Below are 19,187 nucleotides of genomic sequence, written 5' to 3'. Positions count from 1 at the left end.
CGTGGTACAAATGTAATTTGTATTTTCAGTCCGTGCTGGGAAAACCCCCATCCATCAGTCTTGGGAGTGGGCAGCAGATCCCACAGCTCAGTCCTGCTCCACCAGCAGAGCCCCTCCAGCTCTCAGCCCCAGGGACATGCCCCCAGCGTGGGCAGGCAGAACCCTGCTCCTGCCCTATCCGTCCCTTTGGGGCCATGGCATAGTGACACGCGATGCCCCATGGGACACAGGCGATGCCCAGCTCCAGGCTTGCCTCCCTCGGGCACTGCCCCAGCTCCTGCGCTGCCTCACCTGCTCAGGGCTCACCAGCAGCGCCAGGGCTGCCCGGCTTCCCAGGCTCTCTCCCAAGCTGGCATCTCTACCCTGCACTGCAGAGCACCTGGGGGCACAAACCCAGAACTATTTATCGAGGATGAGGAAGAGCAGCACCATCAGGACGATGGGGAGGAAGATGAGTAGCAGGCTGAAAAACTCGGCCACCAGCAGCAGGGCCAGCAGCAGGAGGTAGCAGCAGCGGCAGCGGCGCTCCAGCCGCCCCAGCCCGCGGATGAGGCAGGGCGGGTAGCGCACACAGGGCAGGCACCCGAACATGCGGCTGGTGTGGAAGCGCACCTGGAAGTGATGCTCGAGGGCACCGGTGAGGCCCGGGCGCCGCGGTGGCAGCACAGGGGGCCGGGGAACTGCCAGGGCGGAGGTGGGGCTGGGCTGGGCGTGCAGCAGCAGCAGCTCCTCCTGCAGCTTGCAGATCTCCCACTCCAGCATGGGGGTCTTCTGGCGGCAGATGGGGCAGCGCACGCGGCCGAACTCAGCGCCGGCGGCTGTGTCCATGATGGCACGCAGACAGGCACGGCACAGCCCGTGGTTGCAGTTGAGCAGGGCTGGTTTGTGCCGCTGGTCATCATAGGGCTCCGTGCAGATGGGGCACTCGTCCTCGCCGCCCACCGGCGTGTGGCACGGCTCTGGCACTGTCGTCTCGCTGTTTGATGTCTCCCCATCCTCGGCAGAGAGGCTCAGGATGGAGCTGGAGGCGCTTCCCAGGCTGGGAGACCCCTCCGGGGGCACCGGGGTCTCCTCGTGGGGCAGGATGGGGATGGTGGCAGTGGGGGGGTCCTGCCCCTCTGTCAGGACAGCACCATGGGTGGGTGGCTTGTGGCACCCATTCAGGAGCGGCTCGATCGTGTCCTCTGTCACTGCTGGGCTCCAGCCAGCCCAGGCCACAGCGGGTGCCTCTCCGCAGAGCGGGGACAGCTCTGTGGGGTTCCCCGGCCCTTCAGGCTCGCTCTCGCCCCGCTGCCCAGCCTGGCCCTCCCCACTGGTTGCCTGCGTGTGCCGGGAGCCAGGCCCCAGCTCCTCACCCACCACCAGCTCCATGGGGGCAGCCGTGGGGCAGCTGCCCCCCTCACCCACCACCCACTGAGTCCCCTCGGGGCCAGGTGTGGGACACAGGTGCTGCTCCAGGGCCGGGGGTGGCCTTCAGCTCCACTGCCAGGAGGGTTTAAGGGCGGCAGTGTGGGGTCCCGTCATCCCTCGGTCACGGCCTAGGGCCACCTGCCAGGCCGAGGGGTCAGGAGCCCCCGAAGCGCGGTCCGTTCCCATCGCCCCCACTTCCAGACCACCCCAAAAGGGGCATCGCCAGGAGCATCCAGCAACCGCTTCCTCCTCCTCCCCAGTGCCAAGGCAGTACTGACCCACCGTGGTCCGGATGAAGACAATGAGCCGGGCAATGTGAGGTGTTCTGGCAAGGGCCGCAGCCGTGCGGGGCCGGGGCTGGCCCAGCTCTCACCAGGCTGGTTTGTCGGCTTCTGGAAGCGGCTCAAATGCAGGCAGCCCGGGGCAGGCAGCCATGGCCGCGCCAATCAGCTCCCGTGGGAGCCGGGGAGGAGCTGGGCCCGCGGCCGCCTCTTCCCCTCGCCCCGGACGCTCCACACCCCGGGAGCCAACATGGAGCGGAGCCCGGCGGCCAACGTGCCCCACAACTGCAGGGACATGGGCATGGCACTGCCCCGGGGCAGCCCACAGCTCAGCCCTAGCACTGCTCCCAGTTGAGGTCCCAGTACAGCCCACCAGTATAGGCCCAGCATTGCCTCAGTACAGCCGCCAGCTCAGCCCCCACTATGGCAAACCAGTATAGACCCAGTACAGCCCCCAGCACAGCCCCATTAGCACTGCCCACCAGTATGGGCCCAGCACTGCCCCCACTGAGGTCCCAGCAGTCTCCAGCACAGCCCCAGTACGGCACACCAGTATGGGCCCAGCGCTGCCCCAGTGCACAACACTGGTGCACACCCCACACCGCTCTCCCTCCGTGTGACCACCCTGGTCTGTGCCCCCTGTGCTGTGTCCCCGCCACCCCTCGCTGCCTGCAGATGGTCTGGGTGGGTTTTGCCACCGGGAGAGCCCAACTCATCCCTGTCCCCCTGGCTGGTCCCTGCACTGGGACACTTCTCCATGCCGTGTCCCCTACAGCCTGACGGCGATAGTGGCTTGCAGCCATTGGAGGGGTGAGCGCAGCCCAGACAGTGCCTCACACAGGGGGGAATGCTGACATGCATGGCTCTCTGGGGATGCCCAGCTCTGCCCTGGCAGCTGCTCTCAGCAAGGCAGCACAGGCATAACAGCAGGGTGGGGAGACCCCAGAAACGTCCCGTTTCCTCTTGCTGCTGCAGGGCAGAGCGGATCTGCAGCTCCAGCAATGCCCTGGAGCACCGCTCACCTACGCAAGACCCTGGTGATCTGGAGTGTGGGATGGTGGCTGGGTCACTGGCGCAGTGTGGCAGCCCTGTCCCTTCCTGTCCCAGCCTACTCCCAGGGACTGTCCCTGACTCACAGCCTGGACCCTAATTGCTATTTACACTGTGGCATGGAGTTCGCTGAACTGGGCTAGAAAGGTGGTGGTGCTGGTCCCAGCGGGGCAGGAGCAGGGCTGGCAGCACCAGGGATGCCAGGGAAAGGGGCTGGATGCTGGCAGCTCACTTGGACCTGGCTGGAGTCAGCTCCCAGCCTGGGGCAGGGGATGGGTCCAGCAGAGCAGCAGCTCAAGGAATGGGAAAACTCAATGGAAACCACCACTGGTGCTCCAAGAGCTCAGGCCTCAGCGTTGAGCAGGCTCAGGAAGATGAACCAGTAGCAGAGACAGAGGGATGGAAGCTTCCTCCCGTGCCTGTCCCCACTGGCCTTGGCCACCAGAGACAGGGGGAACAGGTCTGTCAAGGCAGCCTCCTACAGCAAGGCTGCTGCTGCTGACTAATGCCGGGTGGGGAGACTCCCATGCAACAGCTCACTTCCTTTAGGTCCTACCACAAACAACGGCCACCCCAAAGCTGTAGCTCTAGCAATGCCCACGGGTGCTGCTCATCCAGTACGGGGGCCCTGGGAGCTGGAAGTCCCAGGACAGCAGCTCAGACCCCCCCAGGAGCCAGCCAGCAGCATCCCAGCACAGAGAGCTCTCACCTCTGCCCCAGCAGGGAGCAGACACGGGGAGCCAGGCTTCACCCACACCCCCAGGAGAGGGATCCCCCTGCCCACTGTGGCCCTGCTGCCATTAGGGAAGGGCAGGCTGGGTAAATCCAACCCCTCCACCAGACCCCTGCCCTGGGTGGGAGAATCTCAGCCCAAGGATGATGCCAGAGGCAGTTCGTTTTGCTGGTTCCTTTATTCAGGCACAGCTCACAGGGAAGGGGGAGGCAGGGAGCCACGCTTACGACCAGGTTTCAGACTGGAAGCGCTGAGTCTGTTCCAGGGCTGTTAAATACTTCTCTGCTTCGGAGGGCGACAGGCCACCTTCCAGCTGCAACACTGACTGCAAGGCTTCAGCCACCGCTGCTGGCATCTGTTTGGCATTCCTGGAAGAGAGAGCAGGTGATGTGATGGGCAAGCAGGAAAAACAGGGGCGCATCCACATTCCCTGTGCTCCAGGGAGGCAGCAAGTCCCTGCAGCTGGCCCCACTGCCCCATCACAAGCCTGGCCATACGTGCTGACACCGAGCTGGGCTGGTGGGAACCTGCCTCACCCTGCAACGCGGGCTCCCTGGCATAGAATAAATGACAGGCTTCAGGAGGCAGTTGGTACTGCTCCCTAGAAAGCAGCGCCGTTATCCATGCAGGGCTTTTAAGCATTGGCACTTGCAAGCAAGGATGTGGCCTCAGTACCTAGTCCCTCACGGAGGAGCATCACAGCTGAGTGCCCTCAGCTCTGGACCCCGTACCATTTCATTTCCCATCAGCATCATTAGAGGGGCACAGGGAACAGGCATGAGTTATAATTTATTAGCACAAGGTCAGGAAATGATTCTTTCATCTCAGGGGAGACACTCAATGCAAAACGTGTCTGATCGTGAGCTGGGCAGAGGAGACTGAACACAGCCACTTCAGTCCACCCACTGTCTCCTTGCAATAAATCTAAAATGATTGTTTTGATGGTGACAATTGTAATGAAAGTCAGTTCTAACCTCAAAGCAAGAGAAATGATGAAGTAAACATGAGTTTCTGTGTAAAAAATACCCAAATAGGATTCAACGTTTCTAAGTGCAGTTATTTCTTATGGGAAATAAGAAATTCAGATTTTTTCCTGGAGAGTTTCATTTGATGAACTGTGCTACTAAAAGCATCTAATAAAAAAAAAAATTCCCAGACAGCTCCAATTGGCTTGAGCATCTGGCAATGTCCTCGCTGTTTCTAAAGAATGAGGCAGAATTTTGATTTGCATTTGAAGCTGATTAATGTCCCAAAATACACAGAAAGGAGGTCTTCTGCTTTTGGAAGAGTTGTATTATTTCTGAGTCAGGCATTGATATGCAAGTGCAAGATAATGTAGCCGTGTCTGTGATGGAAAACATGTCAAATATCTATCTCCTGCAGAAGCAAGAGGCTCTAACCATGTTGGCCCCTGGGCTAGATAAGCAAGGCACAGTTAGTGAGAAGATACAGCCTTGGCTCCCAGCTGCCTGCTTGGGGCTGAGAGCCACCCCTGTGCCAGGGACGGACCATGGGACAATGCCTGGCCATAGAGGCAGGTCTCAGAAAAACCCTGATATCCCAAACACCAGCACCCATCTTCATGGCCCCTCCAAAATCCTGCAGTGGTGAGAGCCACGCAAGCTCTGCTCTTTCCAAGGCGTACAGCGTGAGGGAGCCAAACCAAACCCGAGCCCCACGTCTGTGGGTAGGAATCACCACTTTGGGGTGAGGGTCCCAGGAAGCCCTGCGATGCGGGGAGGCACGATGGAAGAGGCGGCAGTGCCAGCACAGGAGTGATGGGGTGGCCAGCAGCCTGGCCCACGCTTCCTGGGTAGTCAGCAAAATTCTCCTTCTCCCGGGAATGCAGCAAGGCTGGTCTTACTCTGCAAGGCACCGGGAAGTTCCTGCTCTCGTGAGGAAAGGCAGGAAAGAGCCTCCTGTAATTGCTGCTTGTGTTGACAGCAAGGCACAGGAGCAGGGCTTGTGCTGTGCTTTCTAGGTCACAGGGTTTGCAGGACAAACACCACCACTTCCCTCTCATCAGCTCAAAGAGCCCATTGCATTTCACAACACTTGTCTGGGCAGCAGGCGAGCAGCCTCCTCCCTGCCATACAGGCAGCAACAAGGGCAGGTGGGTGAAGGGGTTTGCCCAGGAGAAGAGTCACAGAGCTAGGAACAGAGCTGCACATGCTCTGCCTCCAAATGCTCCCAACCCCCAATTTTTGGGCACCACTTGGAGATTTCCAACCAGCCCAGGCTCAGCAGCTGGCAAATGGCTGAGCTGTCACAGGAGGCAAGCCACAGTGCAACGCGGCCCATCCCTGCCCCTGGGAGGCAGTCTCGGGTGCAAAGAGCCAGCCAGGACGTGCCAAAGGTCCCAAAAGCCACTGCTTCAGAAGACTCCTGCCCACCCGAGCAGCTGCAGGACCTGCTCAAGTATTTTGGCGCAGTTTGAACAAGCCCCGCTGGAGGAGAGATTTGTGAAGAGAGGCTCTCCCACACATGGACTTGCCATGGGTCAGAGGCCAGACAGCCCCTGCTGGGAGGTGACACCAGCCACAGGCACTGGCAGGAGGAGGGACAGACGGGCACACGGGGTCAGCTGAAGCAGCTTTACCACGGTGTCAGCTCTGCCCCTCCTAACCAGAGTGCAGGGTAGGTGAGAAATGGCCCTCTCAGCCCAGGGCTCACCAAGCAGGATGCAAAGGGAGAAGGAACCACACAGGCGGTCCTTCTGCAGCAGCCACTCTAGGCCCCTAAGACATGCTGGGCTGCAAGCACTACTCTGGAGGCTGGGCAGTGGAAAAGCCTCCAGGGAGCTGGAGAAGCAACCATATGTGACCCTATTCCCCTGGTCCCAGTAGGGAGACCTCACTCACCCAGCCAGGTAGACATGAGCGCTCCTGCTGGTCAGCAGCTCCCACACCAGCCTTCGGTTCTCCTGGATGCGGTGCTGAACATAAACCTTCTCCTCCTGCAGGGAAACACAGCGCTGAGCCTGCCAGTAGCCCCAGCACTCATCTGGCCCTTGGGATTTCTCCCAGGGGCTGTTCACAAGAGCCCAAAGCAGCACAGCCCCTTTGGAGAGTGGGGAGCACCGGTAGCTTGGCAAAGCAGTGGGACCAACTCTTGCACAGGGAAGGGGAATCCCACACCCAGACCGCTGCAATCAGGCAGGGTCAGTGGGAGGTGGGTGCAGGAGCTGGGTGGGGAAAGCCCCCCAAATAGCCCCCAGACTCCTTGGCTGCTCCCCGCCTGCTGTCAGCTCCAGAAAACAGCCAAGGGTGCAGAGCTGTGAACCAGGGTACCCCCCGAGGGCTCCCTCCTCTCCCTGCATGGGCAGAGGAGGCTCCACAGCCCCTTGTGCCAGGGTTGCTGCTGGGCAGAGACCCTTTCTCATACCGTTGGTTGCTGGTGCCTGTCCTGTCACCAGCTGAAGGACTGGGACAGAACAAAAGGGCAGGAAGCCAGCAGGGCTGGCATCGGTCCCATTCCCTGCCCCTCCACTGCACTGAGAGACTGGGTACGTCTGGCTCTTGGCACAGCACAGACTGAGCAGAGCTTCCAAAGGGTTAAGCCACAAGACTTCAAGCATCCTGCCTACGGCCCTGGCGCCCGCCCAAGAGGAACTCCATGGCCAACGTGCTTGAATTCACTGCCGGCCCAGACAGCTCCTCCGTGACAAAGGTGACACTGTGATGCAGGCCAGGCCCTCTGCTGCATGTCCCACCACGCCAGGCTCTGCAAAGGGGTGAGGTGAGCTGCAGACGCAGCCTCCTCCCTGCGTTGCCCCACCTCCCATCCAGCCCCACGGGCATCAAGGCTCTTGCTGCATCGCAGGCTCGCACTGCCCGCAGTCTGGAGGTGTGCGTGGGAACACCCCACACAGCCCTGGCTGTCCCCAGGGCTGTCACCGTACAGCCAGCTGGTCCCACGGGGCCCCTGCAGTTCCAGTGCACAGAGGCAGGTCATCCCTGGGCACAGCTCCACAGCCCCAGCCCAGCCGTGTGAGTTGCAGGAGGTAAGCAAGCCTGTTGCAAACACCGACACAGCCAGCCAGTAGCTCAGCTTCAGCATAATTAACGTTAATCAGCTAAGTGCTGACAGAGGCTCAACCAGCAAGGCCAGGGCTCTGAGCAGGTCACTTAAGGACCTGAAGCTACCTAGAAACCAGAGCACCCAAGTGACAAACTCAGGTCATGACGTCTCGGCTCAACCCCAGGGCATCCTGCTGAGAATTAGCGACAGGCGCATTAGGCAGGGATCAGTCTGCTCTGCAGGGCAGACACGGTGTGACAGAAGGTCACCGCAAAGGGCACCTTAGAGAGAAGAGGGAAATCCTTCTCAGCTGTGGAGCATCCCAGCTCAAAGAGACTGCCAGGCTCTTTGAAAATAGATTTCTGACAAGTTAACATCTGCTAGAACTCCAGGCACAATGTCCTGATGCAGCACATCCCACCTGGCTCTGCTGCCACTCGCTTACCTGTGAAAAAAACTGCAAGGATGCGGCAGAAGACCCTTATGACAACCTGCTTTGTTCCATGAAGTCAGCAAAGATGAGAGGCTGGGAGGCACATGCCGAAGCCAGACCTGTCCCTACAGAGTCTGGAGGGCAGGAGGAGGCTCTGGGGCTGCTCTCCAGATTTGGGGAGCTGCACATTTCCCCTCCACTGTGTGAGCCATCAGTGAAAAGTCAGAGTAGCCATCCAAGAAAAACTCTGCAGAGCCGCTCCCGTTAATCAAAGGCTTGGAAAACCTTCACAGAGCATTCAACTCGTGCTTTACAAGTGACCAGATGAAAGATGCTGGCTTAGTGTCAGTGCATACACACAGCCAGAAGAAAAGGACTGGTGCAGCTGAGCTACCCAGGAATACCAATCCTCACTGACCCTTTTTATCAGATCTCTATTTCAAAGCCAGGCTGAGCTTTTGATGCCGTCAAGGGACTGGGCAACGCAGTCAGAGTCCCAGCTCGCCAAGCCACTCCTGCAATTTAAAAAAAAAACAAACCCTGCAGCCCAGAGGGGAGCTGAGGAAGAGCTGCCCACCAAGGACACTGCCTGGGAAATTCAGGAGCAAAATGAAGGGCTGAGGAGTGGGGTGCTCTTCCCTCTGGGAAGCCTCCGCCTCTGCAGCTGAGGCTCTGGGGAGGTGGCATGGAGGTACCATGAAACAGGGCAGGACGCCAAAGCTCCTCAGCTTCAGCCAGTGATCAAGCGACACAGTGGGGAGGGTGGCATTCAACCAAGAAAAGTTATTGCCTGGTGACCCCTCTGAGGGGCCTGGGAGCCTTTTATCACTCACGTGGTCCAGCCAAACAAAGCTGGCTAACACCTTATCTGCTCTGGCACTCGCCAGTCCCGTCCTAGTGACCTTTCCAGCTCAGCTCAGCCAGTTGTGTCCCAGCCAGGCAGCAGCACTGTGCTGCCAGTGGCAATCCTGGCCAGCACTCAGGTGATGCAGGGGAGCGAGGTGACCACTGTGCCACCCCACCAGGCCCTTCGCAGACCATGCCAACAGGCATAGGGGCCAGAAACACTAGCAGGCCCCCATCAGTGCTGCCTGAGATGCTCCTGTCCTCCTCCAAGAACTAACCTGGTCCCTGGAGAAGGCCGTGAAGAGTGTCAGGAAGCCCTTTGTCACCAGCTCTTCCCACTCTGCCTGGCAGTAGAAGTCCTTGGATTTCTGGCGGCAGCCAAAGAACAAGCAGCTCCCTGCAGAGAGCAGACCATGAGGGCTGGGTGGAACAAACACCCTGCAATGGCTGGGGCAATTGGCACCCACAAAACTTAGGAGTTGTGTGAGCCTGACTGCAGGTGACCTGTGGCAACCAGAGGTCCTTGTGTGCTGGGAACGCAGGAGGTGGGGGGCAGGTAGGGCAGGGAGAGCCCCAGGTGCTGTTTTCCTCCATCAGCCCATTTGCAGCTTCCCGCTGAGAGCCAGGGCAATGAGGATGGAACAAGGACAGAGGCACAACTCCTTGCACAGCAGAAGACAAACTCAGCAACCCAACTCCACTTATAGGGAGATGACAGTGAGCTGCCGCAGAGCCCTGCCCTGCCCTGCCCCACGGGGCAGCCTGGCAGCACAGCCTGTGAATAATCACACAGGCTGCACACACCAACTCCGGTGCTGACTCCTTCAGAGCCCAGCTTGCTTCCACCCAACCACAGCAACGCTGATGCCTGTCCAAATCCTCCAGAGCCCCCAGTCCTTCCTTCCCCTGTGCTGAACACAGACCTGCCTGCAGCAAGGGGCACCCCGAGTCTCCCTAACGACTGCCCCTCACCTTTCCATCCTTGTGCCACCCGCTCCTGTATTGCTGCTCTGAAAGGTGCCACCCCTGTGCCAGGGCCAATCATGATCACAGGGGTGTCAGGGTCAGCTGGGAACTTCATTCCTCCTTTCTTCACCCAAAGAGGGACTCGCACATCACCTGCCAAACAAACAGACTGACTAGCATCACTCCACACCACTGCACCCACAATATTGGACCCAGCACCCAGCCCTTCCACAGTGCTCCAGAGACGCATACTGTGCCTGGCTGACCACCACCCAGCATCGTGGTGCCAAAAGCACAGAGTGTGTGTGTGTGTAAAAAGCCCTTCAGCTGTCTCAGGACTGTATCTGCAAGATACCTTAAAGGAGGCTGTAGTGAGGTGGGGGTTGGTCTGTTCTCCCACGTGCCTGGTGACAGGATGAGGGGGAATGGGCTTAAGTTGCGTCAGGGGAGTTTTAGGTTAGATGTTAGGAAGAACTTCTTTACTGAAAGGGTTGTTAGACACTGGAACAGGCTGCCCAGGGAGGTGGTGGAGTCACCATCCCTGGAGGTCTTTAAAAGACGTTTAGATGTAGAGCTTAGGGATATGGTTTAGTGGGGACTGTTAGTGTTAGGTCAGAGGTTGGACTCGATGATCTTGAGGTCTCTTCCAACCTAGAAATTCTGTGATTCTGTGATTCTGTGATTCTGTGACTTGAGTCACCCCCAGAACAAAGCAAGAGCCCCCCAGCACAAGGGCACTGGGACAGCCTCCTCCTCACACAGCTGGTGCCTGGATAAAGACAGCAGTGGAAATCTCTACCTGGCTACCCTGTAAAGGAGGGCAAAGCCTGCCTCCTCTGGGAGCCGAAGGAGAGGTGTGAAGATGCCCATCCTGTCCTGGAGTCAGAGCAATCCCCCACCATCCTGCAGCAAGGAGAACTTGTATGCTTGTCACATTTGCATGGGGACCCAGCTGGAGAGGTTTTGTGGTTAAAGCAGAAGAGCAGCACACACAAGTCTCGCAGGACAGGATGCCTATGCTCATAGGAAGGACAATCCTTCCAAGAGCTGATGTAACGAGGCTAGAGATGTCCAGCAGTCAGAGCAATATGAGCTCCAGGATGCCAGGAGCAGTCCCCTGTGGGGACAGTGGGGCACAATGGCACTAGGAGCAGGAGGGTTGAATGACAGAGAAAATGAGGAGCTCACAGTGCTGAGGGTAAGCTAAGGGAGCACACCATGCTCTGAAGAGGACGGGAGCAGCAAAGAAAGGCAGCTACCATGCATTCAGCCTGTTCTCCTGACAGTGGTGTTCCACCAAAGGTCGAGACAATTCCAGCACGTGGCTTGCACACACCACCACGGTCCCATGGGATGACCACTCTGCTTTGTGGCGAGCACCCAAGGTCCTCAGGCTGTACAAGTAAAGTTACCTTGCTCTGGGTTGAGGGAAGCCAACCAGGTAGAGCACAGACCACGGCGGGGTTTGCTGAGCCGCGTCTTGTACCGCACCACTGCCACAAGGATCTGGATCCGGTCGGGGTGAGCCTGTGTGCAGACAGAAGCCATGAGAAACGAGCTGCCTGGCTCTGCTCTGCAGGAAGCACCCAATGCCTCCTCCGGGGACAGAGTCCGTGCCCAGCTCCTGCCAGGGGATCTGCAACGCTCCTCCCAGCCTGGAACAGCCATTTGGGCACAGAACAGAGCAATCCTTGCCCAAAACCTTCTCAGCTAGGGAAGGTTTTCCCAGAGCAGCGCTGCCATGAGAATGCTCTGTGTAGCTGGCAACAGTGACAGAGACAGTCCAACCCCGGTCCATGCCACCAGTGCTTGGGCTGATGCCTGCCAGGCCGCCCAGGCCGGGTCCCACCGCCACCTCCCGGCAGCAGCAGGAGCAGCACAGCCCCTCTGCCGCGGCCAGGGGCCTCCCAGCCTCCCTGGCACCACATTGCACAGCTCCCTGTGACAAGGGCAGCACAGCTCTGCACTGCGGCAGCCCTAGCACTTGCAGGGCTGCAGGAGGCCAAATGCCCTAATCTGCAGAAGGGTCTCGGGTGGGCTATGGGTGCTCACAGGGTCAGGGACTACAGGTTGAAGGTCTGTGGTGTGCACAGCACCAGCAGTGCCCTGGCGCTCAGCTCAGAGCCCATCATAAGGCCAAGAAGGGCTGAGCTCTTACCAGCAGAGAGGAGGCGATGGAGAAGGCACGGGGTCTGATGCGAGGGATGAGGTCCAGCAGGTATTCGGGGGGAATGGCAGATGTCGTGTGAGGGAAATCCCAAAGGGCCTGTAAAGCCACAGAGAGGTGAGACCTGGTGCACCCCACATCTGCTTTTTGGAGGCAGCAGAAGCTGTCCCATAATGCTGTCCCACACTGCCCTTGGCTGAAGGTACCACAGCATGTATCTCTGAGCACCAATCTCCCTGTCCCACTGCCCTGCCCTCATCCCCAGTCTGTGACACAGAAACCATGAGAGCCTTGAGAATTTAGAGCAGGTCTTAGCCTGCTTAATCCAAGGACACTTCAGAAAATGGGTGAAGTAAATTAAATTCCTCAAGAAAGTCAAGAAATTACTCTTCCATCAACTGCCTCCTCTACTTTGGGTGCTTTATGCAATGGCACAGCCCTCACGGATGGTCCCGCTGTACTCCCCAGGCGTACCTCAAGAGTGGTCCTGCGGGGCCGGTTGCAGTAGCTGTACAGCTCCTCCTGGCCCTGCGCAGAGCTGAACTCCTGCAGCTTCTCCCGCTCCAGCTCATTTGTTGAGAAGTAGGACAAGAGCTCGAAGAAGGAGCGCCGTGGCACGCAGGAGATGTCCAGGTAGTGGGTGACCAGGTGCCGGATGGTGCAGGGCTGTGGCAACAGGGCAGGGAGTGCTGTGCCTGCAAGTGTGGCACAAGGCTTAGGGCTAGCTCTGGCACTCCCCAGACATCCAAACAAGGGTAACCATGCTGCCTGGGGGCATCCACACACTACAGGGAGGTGCTAGTGGAACTGGCTTTAGCCACCGCCTTTGCTGCTCCCCCTGATATGCTCCCACTCCCTCCTGCTCTCCCTAAACTTGCTTTGCAAGCACACAGGCTTGCAACAGAGAAAGTCAGTGGTGCTGAGCATTCCCTTAATTGTTTTTAGGTGTTTTTGGACACGGCCATACATGTATGCATCCCACCTTGCCCACACACCACAGCGGAAACAAACAGCAGTATTCTATGTGCTGGGCCTGTCCTTGTCTCCTCCTTCCCTCCCAAGGGTGTGAGAAGCATCCTGAATCTTGGGTTTGCCTGCCAGGCCAAAATCCCAGCACCGAGGGACAGTCAAAGAAATGAAGGGGAGAAGACAGGAAATATGGACTCAATGGAGCAGTTACTGGCTAAACAGCAGGTGCCTGCTGTAACCTCTGTGGATGCTGAGAACATTTTCTTGTGCAGCAGCAGGTGGGGTGAAAGGAAGGATGAAAATAGCCCTGACCACTGCTACCTAAAAAAAGGACCACAGAATTTCTCTGCAAAATCTGACATCTGATCAACCAAGCCAAACTGACAGCACTGTGTTTTACAGCTTGACAAATTCCTGAAAGGATGGGGATGCTCACATGCTGATCTGCAGGTGCATGGGTCAGGATCTTCATGAGAGAGATTCTCCATGAGAGGCAGATCCCTGCACGTGGACTGAAATGCCAGGGATTGATGCTGGGACAGATCGGGAACAAGAGTACTCAGAGACGGTGGGGATGGAGCTGTGGCATCTTGGAGACAGAACAGCTCTTCCCTATCACAGTGGCTTGGACGCTTCCTGGGCTGCAGAAGCCCATCGGAGGGTCCTCACAGCACTGTCTAGCTTCAGCTGGCAGCAAGCAGAGGGGCTGGCAACTGCTCTGCATCCTTTGAAAGGTCCAGAACTTCTCCTTTCCTAGTGCAGACCACACCAGGAAGGTTGTAGAGGAGGCTATCAAGGGATTCATGTGCTCTCCCTGTATGGGCAAAAAGAGTGTGATGCTGAAGATGTCTGTGTTCCTTCACTCCCAGACACAATCAGGAAAGAAGGGAACAAATTAAAACACAGGTCAGAGCCTCATAAATTGAGGCACAGGAAGGTCTTGGGGTGAGTTTTCCAGTAGATCTCAAAGTTACTTCCTATCATCTTCAATTCCTTGTGATCTCTGTGGGATCCTGTTTCACTGTCAGTGTGGAGTGTGCTCTGCCCAGGGAGGAGCTGGGCACTCCAGAGAGAGAACAGAAAAAGGGAGAACAGAAAACTCCCCCAGTGCCATGAAGACTGCAGAGCCACTGCAGAGCCACGTCAGTGCCTAGCTGTGGATACCTGTGGGGGTTCTTTCTAGTTGTTGGTGCCAACGTATTGCTGCTGAAGCACCTGCATTAGGATGCTGGGGTGCAGGCAAAGCAGGGGGACCTGCGTACCCCAGCAAGGAATCAGAGATGGATGGGGGTAGAACTGCGAGCAATTTGATTTGGGTCTTGGGCTGGGGAGTGTGTAGGATCCTTCACACTCAGGGCTGGCAAAGACAAAAGGCACAGGTGCAGCCCGGGTACCACTGGGCCCCTCTCTACGTTAGCCCTAATATCGGACCTACATGCACAGAGAGCTGGGAGGGAAGGAGAGCCCCAGCACTGCAAGGCAGGCAGATGCTCTGTATCCATCAGCCACTCTCAATGCCTTATTTACTGGGTCTAAAGCAAAGGAAAAGCAGAGCTCCAGGCTCAGTGGGCTTCCCTGTCCCAGCAGAGAGGGAAAGGAGAAGCCAGCAGGACCTACCAGGCTCCGTGGGCTTCAGCAAGAAGCTTCTGTCTGGATCCAGGCGCAGCAGCTGGCAGAACTGCTGCACGTCTTCGGGGCAGTTCTGAGGCTGGATCATCACCACGTCTCCTGCACTGAACCTGCAGATGCAGCAGGACCTGCTGAGCACAGCTAAGGGGCAGGCCTGCAGGCACTGCACCACAACCCCAACCAGCACCCACAGCAGGGGAGAGGCCACAACGCAGCCAAATTCTCAGTGTCACTAACATTGCGCTCCCTAACCTGACAAGGCAAAGAGCTGCCCCACGAGCAGAACCCACACTGCCACACATCCCTCCACGCCCTGGCTTTGTCATGGAATGGTACAGTACAGCCAGGACCACATTTGTGGGAAATAAGTTGCAGTCTCAAGTGTTACTGAAGAAGGGGAGAGGAAGAAAAAGAAAGGTTATGGGACACCTGATCCTGCACAGAAAAGGTTGGGAGAGTTGAAAAAATGCTCACGTGATCCCTGATCCTACAGTATCGAACTCAATGAGCCGGACATCCTGGAAATGGGATTCTGCTGTGACACGCTGGTTGGACACCATCCGGGCAGCAAAGGGATGTAGCTCAGAGGGAACAGCCCTGGCTGCTGTTGGCTGGAGCAGGTCACCATCAGGGTGCATGGAGTCCTCAGACAGGTAGTGCAGGGTGTATTTTGGGGGCAGGCTGTGGGAACAAGAGCAATGCAGTCAGTGCAGTTACCTCCATGTCACAGCTTTTCTGGTACCTTAGCTCTAGAAGCTGGAGACAGGGAGAGGCCCTGAAGTCTCCCAAAATATTCAACTCCCTTTGTTCCTGTACCTTGGAGATGGTTTGTGGAAAGGGATCACAACACAGCCAGTCTGCTAGGAAGAGATCCCAAAGGTGGTGGGGCAGGCAAAGTGAGGCTGGCTAGGCACATGGCTCAGCAGAGCAGCCAAGGGCAGAGAGGCGTTGGGACAGTGAAATGGGCAGAACCCTGCCAGGGCAGCTGCTAATCCAACATGCACAGCCAGGGGACAAGAGGACATCCCATCTAGTGGGAGAAGTTAGGCCACCCATGGCCAAAGTACAAGGAATGCTTGGGATTCTGGGAGCTGTGCAGGGGGGCTTCCTGGTCAAAGCAGGGCATGTGTCCACCCCAGAGAACAGCCATGGAAGCCATTTCATGCCAGCCAGTCCCAGCAGCCCTCTGCGCTTACCGTACATCAGGACTGATGATCTCAAGGCCAGGAGGGAGAGGATACAAGGCGAGGATCTTGTCCCATAACGCCAGGAGCCAAGGATCAATCACTGCATCTGGCCTGCAAGGGGGAGATTCAGACTCCAGCACAGCTGTGACTGTCACCATCATTTCAGGCCCCAGAGATGCCACACCAGCAGAATACACTGCTGCCACAGAAGAGGAATGCTGCAGTGCCACGAACAACTGTGTTTTTTGCTGTCTTGGTGGGCCTGATGCTGCCTCTGCACCTGGACAATGCTGGACCAGCCCTGGGACACCACCTCTGTTGCCCTTTCGCAGCACAGGCGGTCACTCCTTGCAGTTCTGCAAGACCTTGGCACATGCTGGGGGTCACAGGACATCCCAGTAAAGGAAATCAACCCAGTCCTGGCACAGGAGAGGTCTGAGCTGACACCACCATGCTCACACAGAGCAGGAAGAGGCCACTGACCATATCTGGAGTGCAGGAGTAGAGCATACACAGCCCTGCCATCAGCCCAAGGACAAAATCATAGTGCAATTCAGGGCCTCCCCTCCTGCCACCCCTCCACCGGGCACTTACCCCAAGTCATGCTGGTCGTCTCCCAGTGCCACTGGCAGCAGGGGATTGCCCCCAAGCTGTAGTACCCGTTTGTGCAGCTTCTTGGCAACAAAATTAAACCTAGGCAGAGAATAACCACAGCCATGGAGGGCAGGGCTCCTCCAACACAACACACAAGCCAGCACACACTGCTGGAGCTACCAGAGCAGCACAAGGGCAGGTCCAGCCCGACCCAACACACACACACACACCCAGCCCATGGCTCTGCTGTGGGACAGCTCGGAGAAGCTGCTGTTACCACTCACAGAACCACATAAGATGTGCCCAGCCCAGGGACTCAAAGGGGTCCAGATTTCCTTCAGGACAGCCTGTGCCCCAGAGAGAGAAATGTTTCCTTCCCTCCGGTCTCTCAGCGCCTTACAGTGCCCCGTCACACTCCCCTCCTGCCCCGCTACAGCTCTGCTGGGGACATGGGAACAACCTTCTCGGAGAGAACTGAGACCAATAGGGCTGGCTGCCACCTAAAATTATGTTTGATGCCTCCTGTTAGCCTTGTCCACTGACATTTCTGTGGTGCAGGCTTTCCTGTAATTCAGAAAAGAGCATGTCTGTAAAAATTGACTGGGAGACAGCGTCTGAGACACTGCAAAGCATCTATTTGAGAAGGCCAGGAGGAAAGAAATGGGCAGAAGCCCAATTATTGGGTTTTGGAGGCACATTGGGCTGGTAGGGAAAGGATTTTGAAGGCTGGTAGGAATTATGTTTTGTCCGAGCTGCTGCTCTAGAGCCAAGTTTTGCCTTTATTTACCCCCTCTATTGCCCAACCACTGTCTCATCCGAGCCACAAGGAGCACCGGAGCTACTTACTTGGGATAGGAAGAATCACCAAGACCCAGCACGGCATAGTCCATTTGGCAGAGGGAAGAAGGTGGCAGGTTCTTCCGGAACAGAAACCTCCAGAACATCTATGAAGGACAGGGCCAGGAGTCACGTTGCTGTGCACAGACGTCTACCCTGGCTGCTGGTTCCCCCCTCGCACACCCACAGGACCCCTTCTGCCCTCTGATGAGTCCTGACAGAGTGGGGAGCACGGCTTTCTACAAAGGTGGCACCTGAAAGCAGCTACCACTGACAATGGGAGGAAAACAAAGCTCTGTGAGCCCTCCACAAACCCAAGGACCTTGCTACCGTGGGGTCCATCTCAGCTGTTAAAGCTGCTGAAATCTCACCAGCTCATGTCTCATCAGTGACCGAAGTTTCTCAGCCCCAAACAAGATTGGCAGTAGCGGACTACCACTGAAGGCAAGCCCCAAAAGGCTGCTCTGAGTGAGCAAACATCCATTTCACACCATCGTGCAGGATGACATGTGCTGCCCCAAAACACCCCCTTCCAAAAAAAACCCAAACATCACTCAAGTTGCTCCAGAGAATAAATCAGGTCACAGGCCAGGTACATAAAAGCCATATGCACAGAACATGTCCTACCTTCATGTTGTCAGGTGGGTCACCCTGGCCAGTGGTTGCGCACACAAATACCACCAACAGCTCGTTGATGAGGTTTGCCTGCAGGCACAAACAAGCATGAGAAAGCACCTTCAGGCCAGCAGCCTACAAAGGTATGCCCCAGCTGTCTGGACCCAGCCACTCTAATTGCATTGAGCTTGAGGACAGACCCCATTTAGCTTAAAACTCACAGCCCCGTCTGGCACAGCCTCCTCTACAGGCACTGCAGCATTTGCTGCCCCCAGCATCAGCTCCTCGGTGCTCCCTGCCTTGCAGAAACGCAAGACATGGCTGATCATGTGCCAGCTAACACTGCCTCTATCCCAAGAGTCATTGCTCAGTTTTCACATTTTCAGCTGAATTAAGCATAAGCTGCTCTCGGGAAGGGGAAAGAGCTGGGATGTGGTGAAACACAGGAGGTCACAGAATGGGTGGAGGATGCCTGAGTCCCAGAAATGGGTTTGCTGGAGATGAAGCAAGACCATAACTGTCTGGAGCAGCCCTCTACACAGCCACTCACCACGTCATAGCTGTCCAGTGCTTCTACTCTGCACTGGAAGTGCCGGCGCTTGGCTTCTCTGCCTATTCTCTCAGCTGTATCTTGAGCTGTCCCAGTTTGGCTGCCATAAAGAATGAGGAGTCTCCGCTCTGCCATCTGCAAGAGACAAAACCAGAGAAATCACCAGGAGCCGAGACAGAGTCGGACCTGCTCGGGGCTGGGCATCACACCAGCACCCTACTCCGGCTTCAAAGGAGCGCTGGCAGCTCTGGGTTCAGGTGAAATTTGAGGGTTTGACACTGCAAGCAGCAAGCACGAGGATAGCTGAACAGTTTGGTGACAGTGGCACAATTCAGGGCACCTGGGCTTTCTTTCCAACCTGACCGAGCGGGCGGCATCCCAGCTCATGGCAGGGGGTTGGAACCAGGCGGCCTTCAAGGTCCCTTCCAACCCGAGCCATTCAATGACCCCGATTCCAGGGCGGTGCTGAGCGAGTGCCACCCGCCTGGTCCCAGCACCCTGTTCCGCAGGGGCCCCACGGGCTCTGCTGCACCCCCGTCCCCGCTCCCAAGGCACAGAGGAGGGTCCGGGAGCACCGCATCGCGCCCAGGCTCCTTTCACCCGCCCTCACCCCGCGCTCCGCACGTCCCCAGCCCCAGCCGCTCCCTGCTGCCGATTCCAGCGCAGTCCCCGCGCAGGGAGCCGCGTCCCGGCCCCACCGCCCCGGCCCTGCCCGCCCAGCCCCGGGGGGGGAGAGCCGCGGCCCCCGGGCCCCGCCGCCAGCCCGGACCCACCGCGCTCCGCCTCCGCCGCCGTCATCGCGCGGCGCCGCCGCAGCTCCGGGCCCCGCGGGGCAGCCGGGGCGGGGCCCTCCCGGTGCGCCCGGAGCGGCGGCCCCCGAGCGCCGGGGCCGGGGCCGGG

General features: G+C 57.8%; 2 protein-coding genes across 6 annotated transcripts; both read right to left on the bottom strand.

The window, feature by feature from the left end:
• LOC137842533 (ring finger protein-like) lies at positions 1 to 1,881 on the bottom strand. Its single transcript, XM_068656676.1, has one exon. The coding sequence runs from the start codon at positions 1,369 to 1,371 to the stop codon at positions 400 to 402; it is 972 nt and encodes a 323-aa protein (XP_068512777.1). The 5' UTR covers positions 1,372 to 1,881; the 3' UTR covers positions 1 to 399.
• A 1,752-nt stretch (positions 1,882 to 3,633) lies between these two features.
• Positions 3,634 to 19,178, bottom strand: NDOR1 (NADPH dependent diflavin oxidoreductase 1). Of its 5 annotated transcripts, none has more exons than XM_068656673.1 (15): positions 19,061 to 19,178; positions 18,288 to 18,422; positions 17,750 to 17,827; positions 17,132 to 17,229; positions 16,286 to 16,384; positions 15,701 to 15,802; positions 14,979 to 15,185; positions 14,493 to 14,614; positions 12,381 to 12,601; positions 11,898 to 12,005; positions 11,152 to 11,266; positions 9,746 to 9,892; positions 9,052 to 9,170; positions 6,336 to 6,430; positions 3,634 to 3,842 (listed from the first exon to the last, which is right to left on the bottom strand). In XM_068656673.1, the coding sequence occupies exons 2-15, from the start codon at positions 18,420 to 18,422 to the stop codon at positions 3,698 to 3,700; spliced, it is 1,791 nt and encodes a 596-aa protein (XP_068512774.1). In that variant the 5' UTR covers positions 19,061 to 19,178; the 3' UTR covers positions 3,634 to 3,697. The 5 variants fall into 5 exon arrangements, with proteins under 5 accessions (XP_068512774.1, XP_068512773.1, XP_068512771.1 ...); XM_068656672.1 differs by lacking the exon at positions 19,061 to 19,178 and adding an exon at positions 18,898 to 19,054; XM_068656670.1 differs by lacking the exon at positions 19,061 to 19,178 and adding an exon at positions 18,646 to 18,881.
• Positions 19,179 to 19,187: the final 9 nt, after the last annotated feature.

The sequence above is a fragment of the Anas acuta genome, chromosome 20 (assembly GCF_963932015.1).
Source record: "Anas acuta chromosome 20, bAnaAcu1.1, whole genome shotgun sequence".
Lineage (NCBI taxonomy): Eukaryota > Metazoa > Chordata > Aves > Anseriformes > Anatidae > Anas > Anas acuta.
Note: the sequence above shows the minus strand (reverse complement) of the source record. Positions and strands in the feature narration are given on the sequence as shown.